This window comes from Physeter macrocephalus, chromosome 3 (assembly GCF_002837175.3).
Source record: "Physeter macrocephalus isolate SW-GA chromosome 3, ASM283717v5, whole genome shotgun sequence".
NCBI lineage: Eukaryota > Metazoa > Chordata > Mammalia > Artiodactyla > Physeteridae > Physeter > Physeter macrocephalus.
The window spans coordinates 3,747,060-3,757,498 of record NC_041216.1 but is presented as its reverse complement, the minus strand read 5'-3'; the positions used below and the strand labels follow the sequence as shown (position 1 = coordinate 3,757,498).

The 10,439-nt window shown below is 41.9% G+C and overlaps 1 protein-coding gene across 1 annotated transcript in view; it reads left to right on the top strand.

The window, feature by feature from the left end:
- The first annotated feature begins 4,860 nt into the window (after positions 1-4,860).
- The window catches only part of ZMPSTE24 (zinc metallopeptidase STE24), a 56,060-nt gene continuing 50,481 nt past the window's right edge, over positions 4,861-10,439 (top strand). The window contains exons 1-2 of the mRNA XM_024125561.2: positions 4,861-5,040; positions 7,020-7,166. Coding sequence (XP_023981329.1) covers positions 4,918-5,040; positions 7,020-7,166 — 270 coding nt within the window. The 5' untranslated portion in view covers positions 4,861-4,917. The remainder of the gene's footprint in view (positions 5,041-7,019; positions 7,167-10,439) is intronic.

Genomic DNA, 10,439 nt, shown 5'->3' with positions numbered 1-10,439 from the left:
TAAGTCAGAAAGAGAAAAACAAATATCATATATTAATGCATATATGTGGGACCTAGAAAAATGGTACAGATGAACCAGTTTGCAGGGCAGAAATAGAGACACAGATGTAGAGAACAAACGTATGGACACCAAGGGGGGAAAGTGGTGTGAGTAGGTGGTGGTGGTGTGATGAATTGGGAGATTGGGACTGACATGTATATACTGATGTGTATAAAATGATGACTAATAAGAACCTGCTGTATAAAAAAATAAATAAAATAAAATTCAAAAATTAAAAAAAAAAGTGGGCAGTGGCCCAATTCCTGAATATCCCCACCCCCTCCCCAAGATAGCTGGAACACTCCTCCCACTCATTAGCCTATGAAATTACCCACCCCTATAACAACTGACAACCCCATACCCTGGGGCCACTCTCACCTTCTGAGATGGCCCACACTGTCTGTGGAGCATGTTTCTCCCTAAATAAATCCACTTCTTACCTATCACTTTTGTCTCTCACTGAATTCTTTCTGCGATGAGACATCAAGAACCTGAGCTTCATTAAGTCCTGAGACCAGGTGTGATCTCAGTTAAAAGACCATGGGGTGGGTTCAAGTCCCAATCTGAGTTACATGGTTTCGGGGTCACCTTGTTCCTGGCCCTCAGTTCCCCAGAAAAGATACATGATTCTCACCACAATCATAAGAGATTGATACCAAGTATTCATTCCTAGTGGGGGGTCATTCTTTTCTTGAGATCAGATCACTTATGTCCAAGGCATCAATTAAGAGATCTTGGATGCTTGGCAAACAGAGAATCAAGACAAAATAGGGAAAGGGTTTGAGAGTCATTTTATCATTCAGGTTAGATGGGGTAGATGAACTACCTTACACCAGTGGCCACCACTCTAGGGAGGAGCATCCTTATCCTCTTCTTTGGCAAAACACTGACAATAGCCTGTTTTGAGGCTCCCATGTCAGTCTCCACACGGACCAGCCCATCTATTAACACTATCTTTCTGCAAAGGGGAACAAGTTATTACTCACTTTCCATGATTCCCTTCTCCCTCCACCCCTACCACCCTAGTCCAAGCCACCAGCATGTCTCACCTGGATTTATGAATTGGCCTCCTAACTGGACTCCCTGCTTCCATCTGTGTCCCCTTTCAATTTATTCTCTACAGAGTAGCTGAAAAGATCATATTACTTCGCTGTTCAAAACCTTTCAATGGCTTATTATTTCCCTCTGAGTAAAGGTCAAGTTCTTAACTAAAAGACTACGCATTACGGCATGATCTGCATACCCCTCCTTCTTATTTTTTCCACACTTTCCCCACTCTCTTACTACTCCTCAAATATGCTAAGCATTGTCACACCTCAGGGCCTTTGCTCTTGCTGTTCACTGTGCATAGCACACTTTTCCCAGACCCACATGCCTTGGCTTCTTCTCTTACTTTCTTTGGGTCTGTACTCAAATGTCAGCTAATCTTGTAAGCAGATAGGGTAGGGGTCCCCAGAGAAAAAGAACCAGGCATGGCTTTCTTGATATAAGAGAAGCCATTTTAGGCCTAAGCCATTCTGTGATCTAAGCCTGGCCACAATGCTTGCCCTTGAACAGGTCCCACTAATTAATGAGCTTAAGGGAACAAAAGAAGGCGGAGACAAAGGAAAAGCAGTCAAGAAACAATAGTTCAAAATATTGTATATTAACGCATATTTGTGGAATCTAGAAAAATGGTACAGATGAACTGGTTTGCAAGGCAGAAATAGAGACACAGATGTAGAGAACAAACGTATGGACACCAAGGGGGGAAAAGAGAGGTGGGATGAATTGGGAGATTGGGATTGACGTATATTCACTAATATGTATAAAACAGATAATTAATGAGAACCTGCTGTATAGCACAGGGAACTCCACTTCACTGTCCAGTAGAAACTAATACAACATTGTAAAACAAGTATACACCAGTAAAAAAAAAAAAAAAGAAAGAAAGAAAGAAAGAAAGAAAAGAAACAATAGTTCAGCGCTAAAACAGAGCCCTATAACAATCTGGTACATATCTTTGAGCTGTTCTTCAGGAACTTAAGTCCCCACCCAGGTGAAGGATGGTAACTACATGCAAAGATCCCAAACTGGGTGAAACCTAAGGAATGATGATGTTGACCTTTTCTGACCCTCATGACTTCAGTCAACTAGAGCTTGGGCTCTGGCAAACTTTGCCCCAGCTCTATGCTGAATTATCCTCTGCTCAAGCTCCTTCATGAATATGCTTAAACTTCCCCAATTTTGCTGTTCGGGGAGACACTGCTTTGGGAAAGATCCTTGGTGTTCTCCTTACTTGCTGCAAGTAGTAAATCCTTCCTTCTCCCACTCTTTGGCTAGGTTGTGTCTTTTGTTTTGTTTTTGTTTTTGTTTTTGGCTGTGCCACGCGGCTTGCAATATCTTAGCTCCCCGACTAGGGACTGAACCCAGGCCCTCGGCAGTGAAAGCATGGAGTCCTAACCACTGGACTGCCAGGGAATTCCCATTGGTTGTGTTTTTTGGCTCGATACCCACCAAGAGGTGACCCAGTCTTTGAGTAACAACCTGAGAGGTCTTCCCTGACCATCTTACAGTGCCCCTGCCAACACACTGCGTCCCTCTTTCCCTGCTTTTTCTTCATAGCACTTATCACCTCCTCTGCTTTTACCGTTACATATATGCTTCTTATCTATCTGTCAACTCCTCATCCACCCTAGCCCACTAAGAATGTTAAGTTTCAGAAGAGGAAGGGGCTTTGGTTCACTGCTATATCCCCAGCACCTAGAACCCTGTCTGGTACTTAGCAGACACACAGTATTTGTTGAATAAATGAGTGAATTCTAGTTTTGACTCTTAGAAACCTCCTACCAGCTTCCTGATCCCTTATCTCCTCAGACACATGGTGACAGATCAACTATGGTGCAATTCTCCCAAGTATGGTGAGCTAGTAGCTAATCTTCACTGGGCACTTATTCAGAGCCAGATACGTGACTAAGAGTTTTATATTTTTCTCATTTGATCCTCACAGTGTGAGGGGGTAAATACTATTATTCTCATTTTACTGATGAGGAAGTGAGGCACAGAGGGTTAAGCTGTTAATATGTGGTGCAGCTGTGACTAGAACGTAAACAATGACTCTAAACCTGTGCCCTTAGCCACACAGTTTGGGTGGCAGGGGCTTTGTGAGGATTTGGACTAACTGCAGCAGGCTGGATGGACCCAGATAGGAGAAGACAAGGCTGAACAGGACCTAGCAGTGATAGTCCAAGTGAGCATTCTGAAAAAATGTTTATCCTCTCATATTTTTAAGTTGATATCTAAAAGTTTTCATCATAAATTGAAATAGTTGCAATGGATGTAAATTCTGGCAAGTTGTAAATAATGACAATTTAAGATAAAACTGTTAAATCATTCTTCATAGTGTGTCCAACAGAATCTACATAACAGTTGAATAACCATCACCCATTTAGAAGTACATGAATGAGCTCTTTAACATTCGATAATTCTACACTGTTCCTTTATAACATATTTGTGTTCCACTTCCCCATAAAATGTTATCCAAATGTAACACTTTTTATGTTTGAAAAACATTTTATTGATCACATCTTTGCAATCAAAATACGTATGTATTAAAGTAAAATTTAAATTTTTTTCCTGTAATTGTGTGGCTCTACATATTAGAAAGAATTCTTCTGAACTCAGTAATTTTACAATTACCTTTAACATGTAGCTGCTCTTTTGACACGATTACAAATTCGATAATACATAAACATAAAAGGTAAAATTCTACTGGAAATGCATCTCTCAGTGAGATAGACGGGGCTTCTCCACCAATTAATTCATGTATCTGAATGACTATTTCTTACTGTTAGATAAGCAGGGTTCACTTTCAATTTTATTTCTTTTTTTACTAGATACGGTGCCGAGAAATATTACTCACATTAATGTATGATAATACTGGTAGTTTTGTTAGAATATTAATCAATTCTTTGGTTTTGTGGACCAAAAAAAATGCTGCCTGCCATTTCAGTAAACAAAAAATGTTGCCCACGGGACTTCCCTGGCGGTCCAGTGGGTAGGACTCTGGGCTTTCACTACCGTGGCCCCAGGTTCAGTCGCCGGTGGGGGAACTAAGACCTGCAAACTGCACGAGGGGTTCAAAACAAAAACAAAACTCGTTACCCACGCTCTAATATGCCTGAATTCAGAACAGCCCAATATAGGCCAAAACACACTTATAATGCCTAGTCCCGCTCTTTGGTCTTAAGGTATCCCAGGGATGAACACACCACAGTCAGCAGCACCAGCTCAGAGGAATGATTTCTAGAGCCTGGGAAGCCGGCTCTTCTGCTGTTCTTCTCAGCTACCTCAGGGCCGGAGCGGCGGCCCACTCTGTCCGTTCCCGCTTAGCCCTAAGACCAGTGGTCCTGACCGCGGAAAGAACGGCGCAGGCTGCGGCGCAGGCTGCAGCCCAGCCAGGGCAAGCCCCGTAACGAAGAGAAGAAATTGCCACTCGGGAGGCTAGAAAGCGGAGAGTCTGCGGCTCTGCCAGGCCCAGGAGGGAAGCCGGACCCTCGGCAGGAACACGCCGTGGAAGCGAGGGGAAAGAATGTCGGTGCAACGCAGCTCAGGCGAGCAGAAGCTGGCGGAGGTCGGAACTCGGACTGTGGGCCGGAAGTGAGGAAGGCGGAGCTTATCCTGTTCCTGCAGACACTAGGCGGCCCTAGGGAGCGTCAGCCAGGGGAAGAGTGTCTGTGTAACACTGCGGGCTGAGCAGAGGGAGTGGGATGGGACGGGTGTCGGTATAGAGGCTCTCGGAGGGACGGATATCGCTGTGGCACTGCGGGGATGCTCTGAGGGGACGGGTGTCGGTGTGGCACCAGTGCGCGCTGAAGGAGCCGGCGGAACGGGGTGGTCATGGGGATGTGGGCGTCGCTGGACGCGATGTGGGAGATGTCGGCCGAGAAGCGTATCTTCGGGGCCGTGTTGCTCTTCTCCTGGACAGTGTATCTTTGGGAGACCTTCCTAGCACGGCGGCAGGTGAGCCTAGACAGGGGCCACCTGACCCCGACACCCGGCCAGCTCTAGGCCAGCCTCGGTCTCGACTCCAAGTCCCTGGATGATTGCTGCGGCCCCAGCACCGGCCTCGACCTTATGGGTCCCTACTGAGCCTCCTAACTTGGCCCGGTGGTGGGGTAGGCCTTGAGGGGATCTGGTGCCTCAGGACGTTTTCCGCAACGTGATCATGGGCCCCAGGCCGCTTAGGGTCTGGTGAAAGGGAAGGCAGGGCTGCCGCCTTTTCAGGCCTGAGCTCTTGTACCTGCCCCACAGCTTCCTAAGGATTCTCGGGCCCAGACTTACTTCCTTTATTTTTGGCAGCAACTCATAAACCTTCAGAAAGAAGATGCTAAAATTTTAGAATCACAACTTCCCCATGATATTTGTGTCATGCTCAACTACAGCACTGGGAAGCCATTTTCTGAAAATGAAGATTTCTCAGTCCTTCCAAAGACCTGAACTCTTTTCCCTTTAAAAAATAAAAAAAAAAAAGAAAGAAAAAGTGTATATGTTGTTTTTGCCCAAAGAACATTTTCTTAAAAGCTTCTTTATTGTTTTTATTCAAACAAACAGTAGAAAGTGAAAGTTACTTAATAACAGTTCCCTGGAGATAATCACAATTAACAGTTTGATGGATTAGAGATCTGAACTTTATTTATTTATTTATTTTCTGGCCGCACCATGTGGCCTGCGGGATCTTAGTTCTCCCACCCTGGCGGGCAGTAGAAGCTTGGAGTCCTAAACACTGAACCACCAGGGAATTTCTGAGATCTGAGCTTTTAAATGAGATAGATTTGAAGTTTAATTGACCACTTTATGGCAGTCTTTCACTGCTGGTTTTCTTCTGTGTTGGCACTGAATCAAGTCAACCTTAATGGTTAGGAAAACCTTTCTTTTTTTAACTGCTGGAACCTTTTCCTTGAGCACTACAATCTTTTTCCTCTGCAAATTTCTCCTCTCAGATTACATTCTGTATGAATCTTTAAATTGAAAATTAAAAAATTTTCTATCTCTGTCATTGTCTGGGTTATATCTAGATTTCTATTTTTAGTCCAGGATATTCAAAGAGGTGTTAAGCTGTATAGCACTAGGTTCTCTGACTAGCTCTTAAGATAGCTTCATTAGTACAGAATGCTGTAGGCCTAGAGAAGATCCTTTGCAGAAAGTAAGCACACGGTATGTACTGTCTAAATTGGAGATGGGGTATTGAACATCTACCTACTTGTCTTACTTTAATAATAAGCCTAGTTACAGTAACTACTTTTCAATAATGTCTTCTTTCTTCAGTTATGCTTTAATGTAATGCCCTTTATCAAGGGTTTGGTAAGGTGTCCAATAATAAATAGAGAATAGAGATTTATTGTAAAACCATTGTAGAAAATGCTGTCCATTATATTGTTTGGTATCTGTTCTCTGTATTATGTACCATGGGCTGAAATTACTTTCTAGAATTTGGTATAATGAGAAAGTTTGTCTTTCTTGAAGACCTGATCTGTTTCTGTCATTCCTCAAATTTCCCTTAATTTGGCTTCTAGAATCAAATTTAATGACTAGCCACATTATCTGTTAAAACTCATGATTAGCGTATTTACTTCCTTCTGTCCATGAATTTATTTTCTATATTATAGGATGTATGCTATACCTGGAATGAGTAGTACTCTTTGTAATGTTACAATTTTGGTTTACCTCTGCAAACCAAAGTATGTGACAGCTTTGATTTTAATTTCACCTAGTCAATTCGTTGCAGGTTCTCTCGTGCTTTTACTTTCCTGCACGAGTTGTTTTAGTGGCCAGTGTACTTCATCAAACGCAGTATTTGTGTATGTATAAAGCAAATTCAACAGGCTTAAGTGACAAGTTAATGTTATAAACCATCCAAAGTTTGATTGTAAATGACTACTGTAATAAGTAATGAGTTAGCTTGACTGTTTCCTTAAGGTGTTTTCTTCAAAATATTTCAGAGACGGATATATAAAACAACAACTCATGTACCACTGGAGTTAGGACAGATCATGGATTCAGAAACATTTGAGAAATCTCGACTGTATCAGCTGGATAAAAGTACTTTCAGCTTCTGGTCAGGACTCTATTCAGAGATTGAAGGCACTGTGAGTAATTTACTTCTTGGGGAGACAGTCTTGTCAACTTATTTAATACTTTGGAATGTTTATTTTCATTTTTGTATTTTTGTGACACAAAAGAGGGTACCACACCTACAAATCCCAGAATGCTTTTAAGCGGAGGACCTAGTATTCAATCCCCTAGCAGTCTGATTCTAGAGTTCATACTGGTTTTTTTGTCTCCTTGTTTCTAATTTGTTGGTTTGTATGTTTTAGTTTTGTTTTGTTTTGTTTTTTTCCGGTATGTGGGCCTCTCCCTGTTGTGGCCTCTCCCATTGCGGAGCGCAGGCTCCGGACGCGCAGGCCCAGCGGCCATGGCTCACGGGCCCAGCCTCTCCGTGGCATGTGGGATCCTCCCGGACCGGGGCACGAACCAGTGTCCCCTGCATCGGCAGGCGGACTCTCAACCACTGCACCACCAGGGAAGCCCCCCAGAATGCTTTCTTAACCTTTGTTACTGATGGTAATGAGTGTGGAGCAAAAGAGGCAGAAACATAACTGTTTAGGCAGTTGAAAACTGTAGAATATGGTAACTGTCACCCGGAGGCCAGGTATGAAAAATAACTTTTTTAAAAAAAATATTTATTTATTTGGCTGCGCTGGGGCACGTGGGATCTTCATTGCTGCGTGCCGGATCTAACTTGCAACGTGCGAGATCTTTCAGTTGCAGCATGCGAACTCTTAGTTGAGGCATGTGGGATCTAGTTCCCTGACCAGGGATTGTACCTGGGCTCCCTGGATTGGGAGCGCAGAGTCTTACACATTGGACCACCAGGGAAGTCTCAAAAAAGAACATTTTGTTGTAAGTTATTCTTGTAGCAATCCCAGCTCCTCTTCCTGCCTCTCAACTCTGTAACCTGTCCTCTACATTGTAGCCCAAGGAATCCTGAAACACGATTCTGATCATGTTATTCTCCTACATAAAACCTTTTGCTGGCCTGCTGTTTCCTTCAGGGTAAAGTCCAAATTTCTTGGCACGCTTTATGAGGTCCTTTTGACCTGGCAGTTGCTTACTTGAGCCTCATCTTTTTATTCCTCCCCCCAAATTCTTTCCACTTCTTTATTGGCCATCTCATACCCAGCTTGGTTTCTTTTGACCTTGAGTCTTTTCACATGCTGGTATCTCTGTCTGGGGTGCCCTTCCTCTCCCTCTTCATCTCCACTCTCTCACTGGGGCCTGATAAATCCCTACTGTTCCATTAGGATCCAGCTGAGACATCATCTCTTCTAAGAAACCGTCTGAAACTTCCCCATCCCTCAAGTCTGGATAAAGTAGCATCCCATCATTATTCCTATCAGAGTACTTAGCATGTTGTATCGAATTCGCCTGTTTAACTGACAGACTGGTAGTTCCCTAAAGATAGGGTACTTTAAAGTCTTGTTCATCATTTTATACCTAGTACCTGACATATAATAAGCACATAATTCATATGTATTGAATGAAATAATGAGTGACAGATAATTTTTACTTAGTAAAACAGGGCCAGTCTTCCCCCATGCTAAAAGAAGAGAGGCTGTAAAGTACAGAGCCATGTTTCTCAGTCTTCTTTTCATGATCTCCCCTGGTACCCTGGTACCTTTTTAGCCAATTTTCCTAGTTGCCCCTCCATGAAATTTTAATACCAGAGATATACTGTATGTCTGTTTCTATACTGTATGTATACATATATATATATGTGTATATGTATATGTGTATATGTATACATATATACACATATATATGTATACATATGTACATATATGTGTATATGTATATGTGTATGTGTACCTCCATGAAATTTTAATACCAGAGATATACTGTATGTCTGTTTCTATACTGTATGTATACATATATATATATGTGTATATGTATATGTGTATATGTATACATATATACACATATATATGTATACATATGTACATATATGTGTATATGTATATGTATATGTGTATATATGTATATGTGTATATGTATACATATATATATACACACACACATATATATATACATATCTATATATATATGTGCTTTACACATAAAATGAGTAAGATTGCCCCTGCCACCGCAGACCAGTTCTTGGTTTTCTACCCCTAAGAACAATTGAAAGTGCACGGCGTTGAGGTTGAGAGCTGACTCTGAACTCAGGTGGCTTGAGTTTGAGTCTCAGCTGTACCATTACCAGCTATGACACCTCAAGCAAGTCACTCAACATTTCTGTGCCTCGGTTTTCTGTTAAAATCGTATGGTAATAATAGTTCCTCATTCATAGTGTTGGTGAGAGGATTGAAAATTAGTTAATATATGTAGGATGCTTAGAATAGTGCTGGATCTGCTGTAAGTGCTCCAGAAGCATTGGCTATTGTGTTTTCTGTCATCATAAGCATGATTATCATCACTGTTCCTCCAGAACTCTTTTACTTATTTATTTACTTTAAGTTTTAGGGTGGTTTACTAATAGCAATAAATAACTGGAACATGTAGTAAACATTTAAAGACAGGTCTAACACTCTTTATTCATTTATAAAACTTAGCTTAAAATTCAGCACCATTCTGTCATTCTGAAATGTTAGTAATTCTACATATCTATCATATATTTAACTGAGCCAAACCACCATACTCTACTTATTTCATTAGGCAAAAAAAATAAGTTGTTATATTTTGTTGAATTTTTTAAAAAATTTATTTATTTATTTATTTATTTAGGGCTGTATTGGGTCTTCGTTGCTGCGCAGGCTTTCTCTAGTTGGGGCGAACAGGGGCTACTCTTCGTTGAGGTGCTCGGGCCTCTCATTGCGGTGGCTCCTCTTGCTGCGGAGCACAGGCTCTAGGCATGCAGGCTTCAACAGTTGTGGCTCTCGGGCTCTAGAGCGCAGGCTCAGTAGTTGTGGTGCACGGGCTTAGTTTAGTTGCTCCTTGGCACGTGGGATCTTCCTGGACCAGGGCTCGAACCCGTGTCCCCTGCATTGGCAGGTGGACTCCCAACCACTGTGCCACCAGGGAAATCCCTTGTTGAAATTTTTAAGGGCTACAAAATAGTGCAATATAAAGCGATATAAACATGAATAGAATCCAGAAGTTTATATTAATGAAAACTGGGTATATATTCTTTTTAAAAAATAAACTATTTTTTTAACATCTTTATTGGAATATAATTGCTTTACAATGGTGTGTTAGTTTCTGCTTTACAACAAAGTGAATCAGTTATACATATACATATGTTCCCATATCTCTTCCCTCTTGCGTCTCCCTCCCTCCCACCCTCCCTATCCCACCCCTCTAGG